Source organism: Suillus clintonianus, assembly GCF_016758775.1.
Source record: "Suillus clintonianus strain FC179 chromosome Unknown DEU56scaffold_39, whole genome shotgun sequence".
Lineage (NCBI taxonomy): Eukaryota > Fungi > Basidiomycota > Agaricomycetes > Boletales > Suillaceae > Suillus > Suillus clintonianus.
In genome coordinates, this window is record NW_024539263.1 from 229,179 (window position 1) to 246,839 (window position 17,661).

At 50.1% G+C, this 17,661-nt stretch overlaps 5 protein-coding genes across 5 annotated transcripts; 3 read left to right on the forward strand and 2 right to left on the reverse strand.

Annotated features, from left to right (window-relative positions):
* Nucleotides 1-118: 118 nt before the first annotated feature.
* Nucleotides 119-1,963, reverse strand: DEU56DRAFT_806164 (uncharacterized protein). Its single transcript, XM_041353329.1, has 12 exons — nucleotides 1,689-1,963; nucleotides 1,563-1,635; nucleotides 1,413-1,502; nucleotides 1,207-1,355; nucleotides 1,129-1,153; nucleotides 1,008-1,076; nucleotides 863-945; nucleotides 733-815; nucleotides 660-675; nucleotides 572-598; nucleotides 368-519; nucleotides 119-317 (listed from the first exon to the last, which is right to left on the reverse strand). Exons 1-12 carry the CDS (start codon nucleotides 1,933-1,935, stop codon nucleotides 276-278), a joined length of 1,056 nt encoding a protein of 351 aa, XP_041208098.1. The 5' UTR covers nucleotides 1,936-1,963; the 3' UTR covers nucleotides 119-275.
* A 522-nt stretch (nucleotides 1,964-2,485) lies between these two features.
* On the forward strand, nucleotides 2,486-3,097 carry DEU56DRAFT_806178 (uncharacterized protein). Its single transcript, XM_041353330.1, has 2 exons — nucleotides 2,486-2,733; nucleotides 2,798-3,097. The coding sequence occupies exons 1-2, from the start codon at nucleotides 2,587-2,589 to the stop codon at nucleotides 2,897-2,899; spliced, it is 249 nt and encodes an 82-aa protein (XP_041208099.1). The 5' UTR covers nucleotides 2,486-2,586; the 3' UTR covers nucleotides 2,900-3,097.
* On the forward strand, nucleotides 2,919-5,777 carry DEU56DRAFT_806183 (cytochrome P450). The gene is made up of 15 exons (XM_041353331.1): nucleotides 2,919-3,032; nucleotides 3,171-3,500; nucleotides 3,551-3,686; nucleotides 3,739-3,794; nucleotides 3,851-3,983; nucleotides 4,037-4,188; nucleotides 4,251-4,366; nucleotides 4,423-4,552; nucleotides 4,620-4,633; nucleotides 4,685-4,880; nucleotides 4,938-4,994; nucleotides 5,048-5,072; nucleotides 5,132-5,272; nucleotides 5,326-5,463; nucleotides 5,527-5,777. The coding sequence occupies exons 2-15, from the start codon at nucleotides 3,308-3,310 to the stop codon at nucleotides 5,603-5,605; spliced, it is 1,566 nt and encodes a 521-aa protein (XP_041208100.1). The 5' UTR covers nucleotides 2,919-3,032; nucleotides 3,171-3,307; the 3' UTR covers nucleotides 5,606-5,777.
* A 2,656-nt stretch (nucleotides 5,778-8,433) lies between these two features.
* On the forward strand, nucleotides 8,434-9,649 carry DEU56DRAFT_806216 (uncharacterized protein). The gene is made up of 3 exons (XM_041353332.1): nucleotides 8,434-8,538; nucleotides 8,591-8,839; nucleotides 8,898-9,649. The coding sequence occupies exons 1-3, from the start codon at nucleotides 8,470-8,472 to the stop codon at nucleotides 9,297-9,299; spliced, it is 720 nt and encodes a 239-aa protein (XP_041208101.1). The 5' UTR covers nucleotides 8,434-8,469; the 3' UTR covers nucleotides 9,300-9,649.
* Nucleotides 9,650-10,487: 838 nt separating this feature from the next.
* Nucleotides 10,488-13,790, reverse strand: DEU56DRAFT_737333 (SNF5-domain-containing protein; the record flags this gene model as incomplete). Its single annotated transcript, XM_041348577.1, has 9 exons — nucleotides 10,488-10,598; nucleotides 10,652-10,792; nucleotides 10,844-11,274; nucleotides 11,333-12,210; nucleotides 12,259-12,386; nucleotides 12,447-12,758; nucleotides 12,861-12,991; nucleotides 13,046-13,161; nucleotides 13,225-13,790. 9 exons carry the CDS (start codon nucleotides 13,788-13,790, stop codon nucleotides 10,488-10,490), a joined length of 2,814 nt encoding a protein of 937 aa, XP_041208102.1.
* Between the last annotated feature and the right edge of the window lie 3,871 nt (nucleotides 13,791-17,661).

The following is a 17,661-nucleotide window of genomic DNA, read 5'->3' on the forward strand; positions in this document are numbered from 1 at the left end:
AATAAGAGTTACAAGAAAAACCAATTACCTATCAAGAAAAGTCGCGAGGCAATTTAATAGCTGCTACACAAGCTGGTCATGCGTGTGTTTATCATCGGGAGGTCAGCTGAAGAACGGAAGGGGACAGACTCAATATAACTATGTTTGACATATACAAATTCTTGCTTCTGATCATACAAGGTGCTCCATCAAAGGTTAGCGTATCGATTGAGAAGTACTAGATGTGAGATGAAGTTGCTGAAGGGAGAATGGAGAGCCTGTGCGTGGGAGCTTGGTTACACTCTTAGTTTCTTACCTTCCTCAAAAGTGTCCTTAACCTGCAAAACGAAGTCAAAACGAAGTTATCTGAACGACGCGTAACACCTACTTTCTGGAGGAATGCCTCGTCAGTCAACACTCGCATGCCTACAGCCGCGAGTGCCTTCGATACCACCAAACAGGCATCATGGGATACTTCGGAACGTGCAGCATCCGTGAATCCTGGGGTATGGTTCCCGCCGTCTAGAATGGTCGGAATGGCTTAAAAAACGGTTAGTATCTTGTTTGTTGGTTCGAAACCTGGGCTACTTACAAAAACCAGGGTGAAGACCAGGCATCACTGACGAACAAGAACTTCATTAGCAAAGGTTACCTATCCCGGTCATGGAGGTCAGACGCACAGTACGAAATGTTCCCCTTTTTTGGTCCGAAACATCAGCTCTGTCGCACTTTCTGAAAATGCGAAGCACTCACGAAATCAGTGGATGCACTCTTGATACCCCATTCATAATCTATAGCACCATAGCGCTTCAAAACAATGTCAGCAAGCTCATCGCCTGGTATGATATTCAGTACCAAGCTACAGTATCCCACGATTTCATACCAAGTACTTTGTTTTGCGTGATTTCGTTGAGTGTTGCTGTAACTGTAATTTGGACTTTGCATCCCGATGCGAGTGCAGCTGCTCTGTGATGAGAAAAGAGATGATGTTGTCTAATCAATCGAACATGTCGACAGTGAAGACTGACTCGAAACAGGCAATAACACGTGTCCTGGTGTCCTCCATCTCTGATGTCGTAGGAGCACGGACTAGCCACCTATACACGGGTCTAGAGCGCTTGAAGCGAGTGATTCCTAAGATCGACTTACTGCATTATAGCGTGGTCTGGGATGACTGATTTTCAAAGTTTATCTTCCAAGCGTTTTTACGGAGGGTGAAAATCTCACTGTTTGGAGCCCAATCCTTTCCCTCAAAGATGCCGTGCACGCGATGAGTAGGTTTAATCTGCTGACGAAGAAGGGAGATGTTATTATATGCAAGGACGGCCGCATCAAGCGCATTTTGACCCTCCCAGGGGCTCAGCCCAGCATGAGCACTGTAAACGCCAAGAATTAGACACTACTAGTCGATAAAGAGTACGAAAGACATTGACGTATGGCCATGATACTCCACAGTGATGAAAGAAAGAGCCAAGCAGCTAGTCAAACTAATGGAGTGGCGGGGGCCAGGTGCGGGATGGCACCTCCAAAGTAGGTTGAGTAATCCTGGTCATCTGATATGGACCACAGGTAGAGGAACTGACATAAGGCACACATCCATCTCATCATAAGCCCCCTTTTCATACAGCATGATCTTGCCAAACCCACCCTCCTCGGCTGCAACGTGTTATCTCACAGTCGATCATTGCAAATGCAGACAACCGACGCACCAGGTGTACCCAGCAGAACCACCTTTCCATCGATGTTCAGCCTCTCCATAGCATCCTTGGCTGCAAGAGCTACCGCTACTCCGGATATCCCAATCAGATTGTGTCCACAAGCGTGTCCGATTCCAGGGAGCGCATCCATCTCAGAGTTGATGCCCAGAACGCGCCCTCCCTGTCCATGGGTGTAGGTAGCCACCCAGGCAGTCTCAAGATGATAGTTCTTGGTTACTGTGAAACCATGTTTTTCCATGAACGCAGTGTATGCGTCATGGGCATATCTGCGACAATTCTTCTGAGCGTTTGCGCTTAGCTATGGCGTACGATGAGAATCAACACACTTTTCTTCGAACCTCAGTTCTGGATGGTCTTTCGAAAATGCGTGAGCGTAGGATGCGTTGATACAAAATGAAAGCACCGCTCTAAGGGGTGATTACCATGGATATCGAGACTTAGTGCCCTCAGTTCCCCGCGCAGTCCGTCGAGGGAGGTCTCAATCAAGTCAAGTATGTCTGGCCTGTGTACCTGGCCCTCCTGAAGCGGAGGTCTGATGTTTGGATCATCTTCTGGTCGCCAAACTATCATGTCAGACATGGTAAGAGCAGAAAGATGGCAGATCTAGACAAGGTCCGTCACAAGGAAGCACCCATGTGAGCACTCTGATCTGACAATGGAACGGGCACTTGAGTGGATGAACTTCATTGCCAAATACGTCACATGCTTCACATGGTGAGTTTGACCAGTCTGCGCTGGTGGGTTTAGTAATCCAATAGCGATTACAAGCAAAGGTATATCAATATTTAAGCAGGAATAACTGGCGGTTTGGTGGCTATTGCTCAGTAAATTCCCACACTCTGGACAGACCTGCACAGAACAAGACAGTGCACCAGACACACAGAAGCCAATGGCCATCGTGTTGGGTTTTCACTGGGCATCACTCATTGTAGTTGGTGAAACGCGCGCCCTATCAGAAGATCTGAAACTAACCACTAGAATCACAGTGGTGATTGAAACCGGGGATCGATTGCCTTTGCTCTTCGGTTGCTCTTCGGTGAGTCGCTAAGTCGCATCCGCAGAAATGAACGATAAAAGCGCGATGCTGAGCATCCGAGAAGGACCCTTTCAATCAACGATGGCGAAGCCAAGCCTACGATTACATATTCCGCAGTCCAACGTTCCACTATCCGGTCCCCATTAATGTGACCTTGTCATTCTGACTCGGAATCTGCATAGCACCGGCACCCACAGTCATCGATATCCGCACCCTTGCTCGGTCACCGCACACCGCAAGTACTGATCATAGGTTTCGTATACTCAAGACTCAAGCACAACACTTAATGCTTATCTATGGCTTCGAAGGAGGCTACATACTATGTGTATGTACAATGACAGTACAAGTCACTGCTTGAATTCACTCTTTGCTTATTCCCGCATCTCGGGCATGACCCGGATCCAGAATGACTAGTCCACTTCTGACACTTGTTGCAGGAACATCCTGCATTCCTATTACGGCTAAATATACAAAGAGACGGTAGAACGTCGGCACGTTGTCGAAGCGTATATATACCGGCTGTGGTTATGCTCGAGGTCTTAGAGGTACAATCACCATAGTCACTGTTCAAGTTATGGCCCCCACCCTCGCGATTGCTCTCCTATCGCTATTCTCTTTCGTGATAGTGCGATCCTTGCAAAAGAAGAGAGATACTAAGGGGTTTCCCTTACCCCCTGGTCCTCCACCTCTCCCTTTCGTTGGAAATGTGGTCGGAATCGATACGGATCATCCATGGTTGGCGTACTCAAGATGGGGAAATGAGTATGGTACGTAGAACAACCACTTGCGTATGTGGATGTCCTGAACTATGACACAGGGGAGATCGTTTACTCTCGACTCTTCAGTCAGGATATCGTGATCATCAACTCCGAGAGAGTTGCTCATGACTTGCTCGCCCGTCGTTCACATAACTATTCCACGAGACCCCCAGGGCTTATGCACGTTCTTGACTTGTGAGGCCCCTTCTACTTATCGTTTGTATGCCTATCGTTCAACGACTCCCAGTTTTGGCTCCGAGTTTGCCTCTGTCTTTCTACCATACTCAGACAGGTGGAGACTTCGTCAGTACAGCCCTGAGGCTTCGAGTTCTCTTATCTCACTTGTTACGTCTTCTTAGACAGGCGAATCTACCATCAAGCATTCCGCTTAGAAGCAGCACCAGCCTTTCGGCCGATTCAGATGCGCAACGCTCGCAATTTAGTGTCAAACTTACTAGCATCTCCGGAGGCGTATGGAGCCCATCTCCACACGTTAGTTATTCCCCTTTCACGTATGACGTAGCTGAATCATGCTTTCTCCATAGATTCAGCACGTCCATCATCATGTCAATAGTGTATGACTATTCGACAGCGCCCCGTGATGATCCTTTTGTTGCGGCTGTCGAGCAGGCACTCGAGATATCTATAAGGGAACTCAGGCCTGAGGTCGCAGCTGTCGTATCAGAATTTCCGATATGTACGTATTGTTCTGCACCATCGACCTCGCTAAGCTGTGGTCTTATTCTTATGTACCCATAGTGGAGAAACTTCCTCCCTGGTTCCCTGGAGCGAGCTTTGTAAGGGGTGCAATACTCCTGAAGACCCTCATTCCCACGACTGTGGACTTGCCCTTTGAACATGTGAAGAAGAATATGGCAAGTGCCAAGTGGCTTTGGGTGTTCAGTATGATCCAAATACTGATGATTCTCAGGCTGCTGGAACGGCTGCACCATCCATGGTGTCGGATGCACTGCGTCGTATACCAGAGAAAACAAGTGAAGAAAAGGAGGCCGCTGTTCTTGAGAAAGCGATTAAGGAAGCCAGTGCCTCTGGTTATGCTGGTCCGTGACAAATTTGTCATGATCATGGATGTGTTTCACATATTTCTGATTTTCTCCGTGCTTCTAGCTGCCTCGGAAACGGTATGTTTAGATGAGATTTCTACTTTAGCTATCAACTGACTCAAGGCGCAGACGACTTCCACTTTATATGTCTTTTTGCTTGCGATGGTTCTTTACCCTGAGGTACAAGCACGTGCTCAAGCAGAGATTGATTCCGTCATTGGGGAAACCCTCGAAAGACTTCCTGACTGGGACGATCGCGCTTCCATGCCCTACGTCAATGCCGTCATACAGGAGACGCTGAGGTGGTTCCCCGTCGTACCTCTGGGTCAGTGCTATTGATTCCTCGAACTCTAGTTAGCACGATCATTAACCGTGTATCTAGGTATTCCCCATGCCACGGTAAATGACGACGTCTACGAAGGCTATTATATTCCAAAAGGTCAGTTCACACAGACTGAAAGCCCTATTTCCGCTCAAAAAGTTTTTGACAAGGGGCTACTGTAATGGCCAACACGTGGTAATCCATCATGTCAAGTGAACAAAGATCAAACCATAATGATTTCCTCATATGCAAAGGTCTATGGCACGCAATCCAGAGAAATATCCAAACCCGACGAAGTTCGTGCCCGAGCGCCATATGTCGAAGGTCTCCGTCGAAGCGCCATCAGCGCATGGCCCTGATATTTCCTTCGCTTTTGGATTCGGAAGGCGTGTTTGGTAAGATTGTTCGAAGTTCAAGGATAAATGGTTTTGCTTCACCTTTGGAGCAGTGTTGGACGTCATGTTGCGGATGCTTCTTTATTCGCTGCTGTCGTGAATATTCTTGCTGTTTTCCGGGTGGAACGTGCGTTAGGATGGAACGTCGGGCCTGATGCTGAAGGGGTGAAGTGGACGGGAGGCGTAACGACGTGAGTCATATCCTCGAGGTTCCTTCCTTGCAGTTTATCTGAGCCAACCTTGAACCGATGCAGACATCCTGTGTTCCCTTGTATCTTTACCCCTCGTCACACGGAGGAAAGGGCGTCGCAGTTGATAAAAGCGCAATGCTGAGAGCTGATGCGGATGAAATCCATGTATACTGGTACGATTTGGTGTAATTCCTTGTGGCCATGTATCCACAACACTTTCATCTGACTGCGCGCGTTTTTGCCGTTGGTCTGTACCGATGATTTGAATAATTCGCGTCATTTGATATCGTTGCTCTGCGTTCTCCTATTTCCTTGCGCGCATTGGCTATGGCGCTCTGCTAGATCTTTTCATGGCGTCGTTGGCGTTCAAAACGGCGGCAAATTTCAAATTGATGAAAAGAATTTCTGGCGATACGACGGATTCGAATTCATCGCCACTCCAGACAGTGGTGATCTCCGTGTCGATGTATTTATGTTTGGTGCGAATACAGCTTCCGCCGAAGATGGTATCTATCTGTTGGACGTGCACGAACGACTATTCCTATTCTTGACCTCCGCAGTGACCCCTTCGCTCACGGTCAATGTTATCGAGAGTAAGGACACGGAGATACACACTATGATTATTTACGGAGACGAGCGAAGAACGAGATTCTGCAAACATTGTATTTTCCGAGTTATTTATTATAAACGCAATGCTGCAACTGCCGACCGAAGGGAGTCCTTGTAGTATTTGAAGCACGAAATCTCTGTATCCGTAAGGAGCCAAGGTGTTGAAACGGAATGCCGACGCGAGAAGGTAAGCAGCGCTAGCCTCTCCGTTCATATAGAAGTTTGGGCTTGCCGTTGTCCATAGATGATCAACCTGCGTCTACGTATAACCTGCCAGTGAGATGAGATGAGGGCCAATATATAAATAGTTAACCACAATTGAGAGAGACTACCGATAATTACCGTTGATCTATCATGCCAAGAAGCAGATTTGAGTTACGGTTTACAGCTGTGCAGCTTTCGGACTCACCTTGACTCTTCTTTCCACCGCTGAACGCTTCCGTCCTCCTACCCGCACGCAATCATCTTCCCGTCCGGTGAAAGCATCAGTCCGTATATCCTTCCACCCTCCTCCATGGCTCTCGGTGTAGCTCAGAAGTACACTGGCAGTGCTCGTGGTGGCGCTGGTATCGGTACCTGCGATGTAATTTGCATCTGTGCCTGCCGTTCTGGTCTCGCATGTGTTCGTTGTCCCGGTCTTGGATCTGTTGGTCCTCGTATTAGGCCCTAGGGCCTGTACTGGTTTGTGTCCCAGCGCTTGTTTGCGGTGGCAAAACGGACCGAAAAATGTAGTGTGCCGTCCCGGCTGAAGCAGTGCTTTGGCACGACTACGCACCTTGACCATAACCATTGCTTCAGCGATTGGTATATTTCTCGCACTATCCTCTTTGGCGTCTCTAACTTTCCGCTAGGTATAACATATGAGGAATTCAGCGGGAGAACAGCTGAGGATGAGGGATGACAAACAGCTACCTGGATCATATCGAGAGCCTGTCAAGACGTTTCAGGGTCATGATAGTGCCATTAATTCAATCGCAACTTCTTTGGATGGCAAGAGAATAGCGACTGGGTCTCTCGACAAGACAATACGGATATGGAGGCTTGAGGACGGCAATGAGATGATGAAGTGGGTGGTGAAGCAGATGCTCGCCCCATGTGTAGTCTTTGTAAACGGGAAACAGGTTGCAAGTGCTGAGGGAGAGGACCCAAGAAGCGACCCCAAAAAAGGTTTTCAAGACGACGACTTTAATAAAGTGGTGTATTGGGGGTTATGGGTACGTGATGTTGAGAGTGGGAAGATCGTCGCAGGTCCCTTGGAAGGTCACACAAACACTGTGTTTACTTTGGACATTTCCCCTGACGGCAAGATGTTGGCCAGCGGGTCATATGATCGCACAGTGATTTTATGGGACACGACCACCTGGCAGAGGAAAGGTCATCCTCTTGCGTGCAGATCACCCGTCCATTGCGTCCGATTTTCCCCGACCGGTGAACTCGCCGTTGCTACCATGGAAGATATACAAATATGGGACTTGGAACGAATGGAGCGTCTCGCTCAATTCAACGGCCACTGCGGCTTTAACAATGCATTCAACTACTCGCTCACCTGGAGTCGTGATAACGCACATCTCTTCTCAGCTGGTAGTTCAAATGATCCTGTCATCCGCTGTTGGGACACATCCACATGGAAACAGGCTGGTGATCCTTGGATTGGCCATGACAAAAATTACAACATCCTCCATATTGTCTTGAACGCAGCTGGCACCCTTCTTGCATCAGCATCTAACGACCGCACTGTCCGATCATGGCAGTTCCCCACAGGCACAGAAGTAGCCCGATTTGAGCACTCAGATGATGTATTTCGTGTTGCATTCTCGGTGGATGGACGCTCCGTATTCAGTTGCGGTTGGGACAAGAAAATCTCGCAATGGGAGATACCTGAGGATGTCCTCGCAGCAGCAGAAAGTGTTTCTCTGGCCAGCGCGAAGAACGAGGTGACAACTCCCCACTGTGATCTCACTCCCTCGCATGCTCACACGCACTCATTCCAAGGCTGAAACTCAGCCCAACTCCCCATCTTCATACCTTGATGTCAGTACTTTCATGTTTGGCCGCCTGTCTTCCTTGCTCACAGTGCTGTCGCAGGCTGATGCTACCGGGGGCGATGGCATCATCGAGGAGGGGAATGATAGTCCATACAACAACTTCTTCCAGGTTAAACTCGTGTTTCTCATGCAACTACATACTGCTGACAACATGTAATTGTAGTCTTCGCATCAATCTCTTCCATCAGCATCCCCTAGCTCCCATCTCCCCCACCTATTTTCAGCTCGCTGCTTCTCCAAGGTCTTCTCTCGCCCTCACCCACCAGCAGACAAGTCTGTTCCAAAAGAACGCTCGAAGCGCAAGTTCTTTGCTCGTCGTGCTCGCTCAAACACATTTCTGGAGCTCGCAACCATGATAGGCAATCCACCAGTACAAGAAGGTAAAGTAGGAGAAGGCAAAGGCGAGCAAGGTGACAATGATGTGAGTGCCTTAATGCTCTCCCACAATGTCACCTCAATACGACGGCTTTCAGTGCGGTTCCGCGAATGATCCGCCCAGCGCCAGAAAGAATGAAGGCGAACAGCGAGACGAGACTCCCACGGACGCGCAGAGCACACCATCTCATGATCCCACTTACCTCGACGACCTCGGTAGCAAAGACAATCGAAGCATCTGGAAAAGGATGATGCGTGGCCGTGGAAAAGACCCCTCCGACACCAACATCGCTCCGGCAACGAAACATCCCGAAGTCGTTGAGGTATATGCTGTGCGCGGGTTCCAGGTAACCTTTAGTTAAATCTTCTGGACACTTTGATTCTTATGAGAGACGGAACTCGCAGAGATATGTCCCAATGAAGCGGGTACGCAAGACACAGCCATCGGCGGTGACGGGTAGTATTCCTCACTTAGGTGCCAGCTCGTCACAGCCGGGATCATCTTCGCAAGTAGTTTCTGTACAGGCAGGGCCATCATCGCACGCCGTGGTCGGCAATGAAGCTCAATCCTCGCAAGCTACAGGAGGTACATCATCACACCCATCCCCATCGCACGCCGTAGCCGTCAATGCAGCTCAATATTCACAAGCCATTGGAGGACCATCATCGGACGTGTCCCCATTGCACTTTGTGACCAACCACCACACCAATCGCGACTCAGATTCACACACGACCATTGAAGGTTCCTTCAACAGGTTTCTGGTACGGGTGTGCTATCCCTGTGGACGCTACAACAATGATTATTAGTGTTGTGCGGGTTTTCTTGCTGTGCGTAGTACTAAGTTGTATCCTTCCTTCATTTTGAAATTTTGTTTTTCGTGTTGGCTATCAAACTCACTTTACCGCACCAGTGGTCATATTATTTTCTCTCGCATGTAGGTGATTTCGTAACCACATTCTGTCCCATGGGTATCGGTTCAGCTATCCTCGTCATTACATGTACACGCGTTCTACTACGGAAACACTCAACGGGCGGTTTTGCTCAATACATCAACTTTCATAAGCACAAAGCGGTTGTTGTTGGATCTAAAGGATTTGCCAAACAAAGCCTTCCATCACAACCGCAGCTGTTTTCGATAGCACGATATCGATAGGACCTCCCAGGCTCGCGTTTCAGGGGGGGCCCTGATGATTTTGATGCAGCTGTAGACTGCTACAGCGAAGCTCTACACCTGCGACCACCATCCCACCCAGAACACGCTGATTTGTTAAATAACCTGCCAACCGGTCGCTGGCACACTGTTTAAGGAACGGAGAAACCCACACAATCTCAACCTTGACATCAAGCGCTACTCTGAAGCGCTCCAATTTAGCCCAGAAGAGTATCGTCTACCGTCGTTGCTTCACAATTTCGCTTCATCTCCATGGGTGCACGATGCTGAGAGTGGGAAGGTCATCAGAGCTCCCTTGGATGGTCACACCAGCGTGGTTATCACTTCAGACATTCCTCCAGACAACGATATACTAGCCAGCGGGTCATGGAACTTAGTTAGTGAGTGGGACGCTGACCTGACAGAGTCAAGGTGATCCCTCTCTCGTGGCGCAGGTGCTTACACGGTGTTTGGAAATCTCGTTTTACTGCAACCCAAGGGAGAATAACAAGCAAACAGCCCATGAACATGAGAGAATACAAAACAACAATAGTTCGTGCTTTCTGCAGCAGCGTCCGCCTTCTATTCTCGCGGGCTCTCAAGTGGAGCTCGGACGGTACACTCAGTGGAACGGGCACTTGGGTGGATGAACTTCATTGCCAAATACGTCACATGCTTCACATGGTGAGTTTGACCAGTCTGCGCTGATGGGTTTAGTAATCCAATAGCGATTACAAGCAAAGGTATATATACGTTATACAGATAGCATATGAACACAACAGATGCACAAAGAAAAATACTGAAATAGCGCAAGCCAGCCAACACGAACGATGCAAACCGTCTACTATGATGCTAACGCCTGCGTCAGACGAGCGTTCACCCGTAATCGATGTTGTCGGTTTCTAAGATGGACTTCGTAGTTCGACAGCGTATCCCCAGGCCCAGAGTTATATAGCTGCAAACCAAACTTAAGTCTGCGTTGGTCCAAGTCTAGTTGTACGGACGAACCTTGCCAGGGCAATCCAGACATTTCATCCTCCACTCTGGTACAGCACGTGGGCTCTGTCTACGTAGGATTGCCTCGAACTTATCATCTGGGTATTGGTCCTGAAGCGAACGAATTGCTGTAGTTAGCCATGGCGGAGCGGCCTGTTCACTTAATATTCAGCATCAATAAGATCCTGGTCTCAGAGGGAAAACGCTGACGTATAAGCCGTTTGAAATTGGAGCACTACTTTCCCTGGGCGAAGTAGGATGTGCAGCCCCGTTGCTTGTTGGATGTGGCGACCCAGGTAACGACGCGGGTCCTGCATGGTTGGCACCATTGGTTTTTGTAACGCGTTGGGCAAGAGGAGCTTCTGTATCACTAGAGGCAGTCGATACTGGCGACATGGCTCTGTCGTCTTCGGAAGCCACCACAGGCAGTCGAGTAGAGATATCGACAAAGACGTCTGATTTCTGTCGACTAGGCGTATCTTGGCCATCAGCAGCCAACTGAGAATTCGGCGCTCGTCCTTTTCGTTTCACCCCGATTTTAACCTGTTCTGTTTCGTGCCTGAGGCTCAAATGGTAATCGGGATCCTGGTTATATGTTACAGGGCGGGGTCTGCGGTGTCGATGCCAGAATTTACCTGGATAACGATAAATTGTCAGAAGTGTATGATTGATTAGCCGAAAAGGTCGACGCACCACATGTGCCACATTGCGATTTGTCGCCCAATGGGCCCTTTCTTCGTCCGATAGCAACGCTCTCCGGACACCCGCAGTTCGAGCAGTGCCACACCCCGTTAATAACATTAGCATGCTGTCCATCGACAAACTCTTTTTCCTTGGCCTCCCTTTCGAGCTCCTTGGCTTTCTTTGCAACAGCTCGCAAATCAGGGGGAGGGATACTAACTGAGGAGGCGGGTGCCTCAGTGTCAAGAAACGATGAAGGCAGCATTGACGTTGATTCGACCGCTGTCGACGGTGTGGGAGCAGTGACCTGAGCACGAGGACGAAGCACGGAAGAAGGATACGAAGGTGCCTTGAACAACCCTTTAGGTTTCTTCTCTTTTCCAGCAGCGACAGTAGCTATGATCTGCTGGGGAGGCAACTGCAGCGGCATGACGCTCGTGCCATTTTCTGAGGCCACCATGTTGGCAATCGTGAGAGAAGCAGCGGCGGCCGCAGCACGTCTTGAAGTCGGCGCATTCGCGGCGGCCAACGCAAGGGTTGCAGCATCCAGCTCTGGGAACCCGATAGCAGGTGTGCGGTACGTGCGATTAGGCTCCCGATCAGGTAACGCAATACCTCGACGGCCTCGTGTATTCCGTTTCCTGCGCTTGGTGAGCTCTTTCTCCCTCTCCTTCTCACTACGTTCAATCTCGCCGTCGCTGAGATAGTTGAGCAGCGGTGTGAACGACGGTACTTGATCCATCATTCTGGCACCGGATGTGAGACTGGGCAGGAAGGACATGCGCAGGTCATCGTCTTGGACAAGCGATCCATCTGAGGGGTGGCCAACGAGGAACAGCGACTTTTGATAAATTTGAACTTGTTCTCGTATGCAATGCGCAATGGCCGTTCTGGAGAAGAAGTCAGTTATGAAGTCATAGATACACAACCCTACGCACCTGAATTCCCCACCAAGACCCAGCTCTTTCGCATACACGTCCGCGAACTGTTCAGGGGAGGCATCGACATTCTCAAGATCCCATTCAAATTGATCATCCAACTTCATAGATCCGACTATGATGTCAAGCTACGATCAGAAGATTAGCACCGATACATGAAACACAACAGGGGAGGATCAATCGAATACCTTGATCAAGATACGTAAATCCTCATGCACCGTCTTCTCATCGACCTCGATCTCGTCCGCAGTGTGTGGCCTTTCCTTGTCAGTCTCGAATGCGTCGCTTTCCTCAACCTTGACCGATGCCACCTTGCGCCGTTTACGGCTATTTCTCAAGGATATGCTGCGAGCAAATGCGCTTTCTTGCCGTGATCGTTTGCGCCATGATTCCCACCATTTGACGTCTTCATCGTCAAGACTACCCCGGTCCACCATGGTCAGGTCATCATCTTCAAGTAACTTGCGATCATAGTCGTTGGTAGCGTCTTCGGCGTCCGTCTCCCGCACATCCGCGTCATTCCCATCTTCTTCATCCGCTTTATAACCATCCATCATCGCCATCTCCCTCGCTGAGGACGGAGGTCTCCAGTCGCCATCCACACTGGCAATGTGAGCCTTGAAATCGCCCAGCTGCTCCTGAATCGCTCTCACGATGACACCGTGATAACTCTGGGGCAGTGCATAATCCTCAATGAGCGTCTGCGCAAAATGCTCGGGGGTGATGACGGGATCTAAACAACAGCGTCACTAACGAATTATAAAGTAACTCGAAGCAAGAAGCCTACCATTCAAATTCCATACAAAGGTCTCGCGCATCTTATGATGCTCCACATCGAACTCGAGTCTGATCGGCACGAGTTGCTCGGGGCGGTTGGCCAGCTCAGGAGGGAGCTTCCTGGGTCTATTAAACCCGCGGGAATCAATCAATCTCCTCAAACAAAAAGAAGACACAACGAGAACTCACATCCGAATGCCTTCTCTCCTCACACCCTTCTTCCTCGAACTTGTATTCGAGCCCCGGTCCACATTGGGGACTCTTGGATATCTCACATCGAACCGTTCGGGTCTGCGGTTCATGCCCATGGTTGGAACATGATCACGCTCCCACCAGGCGCTTCGCGACGCAGGACCGAGCGTGCGCAACTCGTGGACTATACGTGCTTGTTTGGTTCGGTGTAGCGCATCGTATGCAGCATCACGCTTCATGATCTCCTTCAACATGGATATCTCCGAAGGGGTCAGCAGCTTCACAGGGTCTTCAACTTTGACCTGCGAGGAAGCATCAGCGTCTTCAGAATCGGTGGCACCTTCGGCAGGCGGCTTCTCATCTTCGCCATCGGTAGTTGCTCCGGGTTTTGAGTGTACGGTGTAAGGGATATACGAGATCTTGGTCACGGCGGGATTGAGCGATGCAAGGTGGGGGGGGAGTTTCGGAACCGCAGCTGCGCCTGGATGTGGTGCGGCAGCGTTTGGGGTACCGGGAAGCGCTGGAGCGCTGGGTATCTCCCCGGCTTTGCGAACAGGAGGCATGGGGGAGCGGTGGCCTGGGGGTATTTGGCGGGCAGGAGATTGCTGATGTGGGTTGACTGGCGGTTGAGATTGCTGCCGAGGCATACTACCCATGCCACCAGCCATATTCCCCAATCCCAATACCTGGACGCCGGAGTTATCGAGACCCTGACCCATAAATGGTGCGGCAGACGCCGGAGGCATACTCTGTGGCACAACAGAGGCGATAACGCATTAACGAGTAAAAGAACGTTTGCCAAGTCAGTTCACGATACGAGAAGAACGGAGGTGTACTCCTCACCTGTTCACGTCCATGGAGCGAGCCCGAGCGCTCTCTCTGCATCATCTGATCTCTGTCAGGCCGCTGCATAGATTGAGGAATCACAGGTGGGCCCATGAGACCTCCCCCCGCTCCGCCTAACATGCTACCGCCGGCTCCCAAACCGCCCACAGTGTTGGCATTCATGTTCACCGGGCCAAGATTACCCATGCCACCTACACCAGCGTTGCCCATGCTTCCCATGGCTGCATTCATATTACCGCCCATACCCATATTCATGCCACCACCGGGGACACCACTCATGGGGACACCATGCATTCCCATCGTACCGCTTGGCATGCCCGTCATCATTCCAAGGTTGACCTGGCCACCCATGCTACCGGGCATGCCCCCAGGAGGGCCACCAGGGAGATTCATCATTCCCGACATCCTCGGTGATTGCTTTGGCGACGCAGCAAGTCCATGTGCAGAATCCGCTCTCGTCGGAGGGCGGTTCAGATGCGGATTCAGATTCTGGTTCATCGCGGGATTGATATTCGATGGAGCCATATTCATGTGCATCTGGACCTGAGTTGGATTCATCGCAGAGTTGATATTCGAGGTCTGGTTCATGTGCGGGTTGATGTTACTGCTGACGTTCATGTTAGGATTGATGTTGGAACCGGGCGCCATGTTAAGATGTGGGTTTAAATTCATGGATTGTTGGTTCATCCGTGGATTTACTGTTTGAGCACCCATAACGCCGCCGGAAGTACCGGGTCGAGAGGATGGTGGGGGCATCAGACCAGAGTCAAGGTTGTGGTGGGAATGGTGGGAGCGAATAGAAGCGGATGAGGAGGGGCGGTCAGTGACCTGAGAGACGTCCTGCGGCTGCTGACTGGGCTGCCTGTCATGGGATTGGCTTGAAGCACGGTCGTGTCTCCCATGCTGGCTCGGTGGGCGGTCGTGCGTCAGACTTGGGCCCCGTTCGTGGTGCTGCTGATTGGGAGCGCTTGGAGGTTGACCTATGCCAAGTTGCTGCCGTTGCTGCTGGAAGACGACACGCTCCTGCGGCGACATCTGCGCCCAACGCTGAGGCGTCATGGTCATACGTACCTGAGGGTTGCTGAGGTTTGGCATACCGCTCATCATATTTGACATGCCCATGTTCCCGCTCATGTTCTGCATACCAGTGGCCATGTTCATCCCACCTCCACTGATATTGGGCATGGCGTTGCCCATATTCATATTCTGCATTCCACCGCCGCCCATGTTCATCCCGCCCATTCCGCCCATAGCCGGGTGCATGGTGCCCATAGAGGCCTGGTTCATGCCACCTTGTTGCTGTTGAAGGAGCTGTGCGGGAGTGAGGGTCAAATTAGGCCCTTGTGAATGTGACTGTTGTCCCATAAGCTGTGACGGGGGAGCTGACATGAGCTGCGAAGGCGATATTGACTGACCCTGGCCCTGCGTAGAGCCAAGATTAGGCGTGGAAGGGGGGATGGGCTGCTGAGAGGCCTGATAGTTTGGAAATTTGGCCATCATGCCATTCTGAGAGTTTTGGGAGTTCTGGAAAGCGGCAAGGAAGGATGGATTGATGTTGTTCATGTTCATGTTCATTGGCATGTTGTTCATGGCCATATTGTGCGGATTCATCGACATGGTTGGGTTCATGGGCACACCCATGTTGTTGCCGGGATTCATGGTCATATTTGCGCCGTTCATTTGGGAGGGATTCATGGATATGCCTTGGTTGGCATTCATGGGGATTCCAAAGGACATGCCCGAGGACGTAGGTCGTTGGGGGAATTGGTTGTGACCTAGTTGAGTAGAACCTGGTTGCGGTGCTAATTGCGGGGAGTAGTTCATTGTGAGCCGTCTAGGTATGATGAGGACAGACGGTCTAGAACAGGATGCATGAGAGACGCACGAGTTTAGGGTCGTTAGCGCCCGACCCAGACGTTAGTGCTAGAGGGGAATTGTTAGTTAACATGGGGGATACGTGTAGGGGGATAGTGGAGCTTACGTTTTACAACAGGTTCTGACCAAGTTAGAGGATTTCGGATCGAGAGATAGCGTCGAAGATCTGTGATAACAAATGCTAAACGAGAAAATGGATATGATGAGATTTTATTGACCGGCCGGAAAGCGCGGGCATGCACCCTGCGTTTACTTTTGATTGTACCAATGGATTTCACTTACCAACAAAAACCTGTCCTGCGACTCAAAAGTAACTCGGAACGACTGCTGCGGAGCTGTTCCCAGGGAACGAAACTCGGCAAAAGAACAACGCACAGACCAACTTGAAGCGTAAAAGTAGTAAATTTGAAGTCTCCTGGGATATCCTGTAACGCCTTGGTACTAAAAGCTTGAATGGCGTACTGACAGGTCGCCAATGGTTGTCGTGTCTTGCCTGCTTGCACGAAAAAACAAGCCAACAGTCAACACAATGTAAAGTCACACTTTCTTGTCACACGTCACGCTGACTATCCAGCAGCAGCTGTGGCGTGACTCTCAACACCGTCTACAACGATGACTAGCAGTCCTTTAAACTATCTAAACAACACCTTTCATCGATGGAACACGATGGAATGAAGGAATGAAGAAGTGCCTCCGCATGTACCCGCCGATCCGAAAAAAGATGACACCCCAAGGGACCTGACATTTAACGGACTTAACGGGTCCACGCTGCGAACCACAAATACACCCAAACCCCCATGCCTTCAAGTTCCGCTTTCCCGAAGATCTTCTCCAGAATAACGTTAGTGATCCTCGAACATCGATTCGTCGATGCAATTAGCTATGTCCTTCATCACGATCTGATCCCCTCCTCCCAGCGAATCCAACAGACAGTCTTCATTCACCAGGACTACTAATACTAAAAAGCCCATTAGTCTCCGTGGCGATCGCCAAGATGTAGGCTCCGGTTCGTTACGACTTGTACATGTTTGAGTGTGTGGGTTAATTCCACTCCTCGTCCCTATCATTGGTGTGGCTACCTCCTGAAATTTTGGTAGCCTAGACTGCTCCCGTTTGGTATGCCGCATATTCACCTCTAACGCCTGAAAGCACTCACGCTCATTCGGCGCTTGCAGCACCATATCTGATAAGATAAAGTTGAGTAGTACCATCTGCAGAAGGTGGACTTGGTGAAGACATCATGGAGATACTTTGATTCAATCCTAAATGTAAATGTATTCCCACTGAATCCCACATGTCACTACTTGCCGTCTAAATCGCCGCCTTACACATGTGTGTGGTTTTTGGTTTTTCCGTCTCGCCGTTGCGGCCATAATGCTGAAGTAATTTGTTCGGTTTCCTACAGCAAGGCTCCTTCCAGTGCCGTCCGATAGTGGGGTCAAAATGGTTCGATAGCAATCACATGCTGAACAACAAGATCAGCACCTCTCAAGCCAGACAGACCACGAGAAATTTACGATCATTCATTGACAGTGTTTCTGTTCCACACAGGACATTTCAAGAGACCATTCGACAAGGTGCGAGTAGGAGAGCTTGCTTGTTCTCCAGTTAGTCAACATAGTAGAAAAGGCACGACCGTCGTCGTTCTATATGGTCTGCCTACTTACTCACAGTGGAATACTCGCCTCTTACTCTATTCATCCAGAATCGGCC

Excerpts from the sequence above, each read along its gene's own strand:
- DEU56DRAFT_806164 (XM_041353329.1), bottom strand. The coding sequence starts at position 1,935 with ATGGAAAAACATGGTTTCACAGTAACCAAGAACTATCATCTTGAGACT. Across the intron at positions 946-1,007 it reads CGTGTTATTGCCTGTTTCGA|AGCAGCTGCACTCGCATCGG; the intron begins GTCAGTCTTCAC and ends TTCTCATCACAG. Across the intron at positions 816-862 it reads CACGCAAAACAAAGTACTTG|GCGATGAGCTTGCTGACATT; the intron begins GTATGAAATCGT and ends ATATCATACCAG.
- DEU56DRAFT_806178 (XM_041353330.1), top strand. The coding sequence starts at position 2,587 with ATGGCCATCGTGTTGGGTTTTCACTGGGCATCACTCATTGTAGTTGGT. Across the intron at positions 2,734-2,797 it reads TGCTCTTCGGTTGCTCTTCG|GACCCTTTCAATCAACGATG; the intron begins GTGAGTCGCTAA and ends GCATCCGAGAAG.
- DEU56DRAFT_806183 (XM_041353331.1), top strand. The coding sequence starts at position 3,308 with ATGGCCCCCACCCTCGCGATTGCTCTCCTATCGCTATTCTCTTTCGTG. Across the intron at positions 4,995-5,047 it reads AGGCTATTATATTCCAAAAG|GGGCTACTGTAATGGCCAAC; the intron begins GTCAGTTCACAC and ends GTTTTTGACAAG. Across the intron at positions 5,464-5,526 it reads TGGACGGGAGGCGTAACGAC|ACATCCTGTGTTCCCTTGTA; the intron begins GTGAGTCATATC and ends GAACCGATGCAG.
- DEU56DRAFT_806216 (XM_041353332.1), top strand. The coding sequence starts at position 8,470 with ATGATAGGCAATCCACCAGTACAAGAAGGTAAAGTAGGAGAAGGCAAA. Across the intron at positions 8,539-8,590 it reads GCGAGCAAGGTGACAATGAT|TGCGGTTCCGCGAATGATCC; the intron begins GTGAGTGCCTTA and ends GACGGCTTTCAG. Across the intron at positions 8,840-8,897 it reads ATGCTGTGCGCGGGTTCCAG|AGATATGTCCCAATGAAGCG; the intron begins GTAACCTTTAGT and ends CGGAACTCGCAG.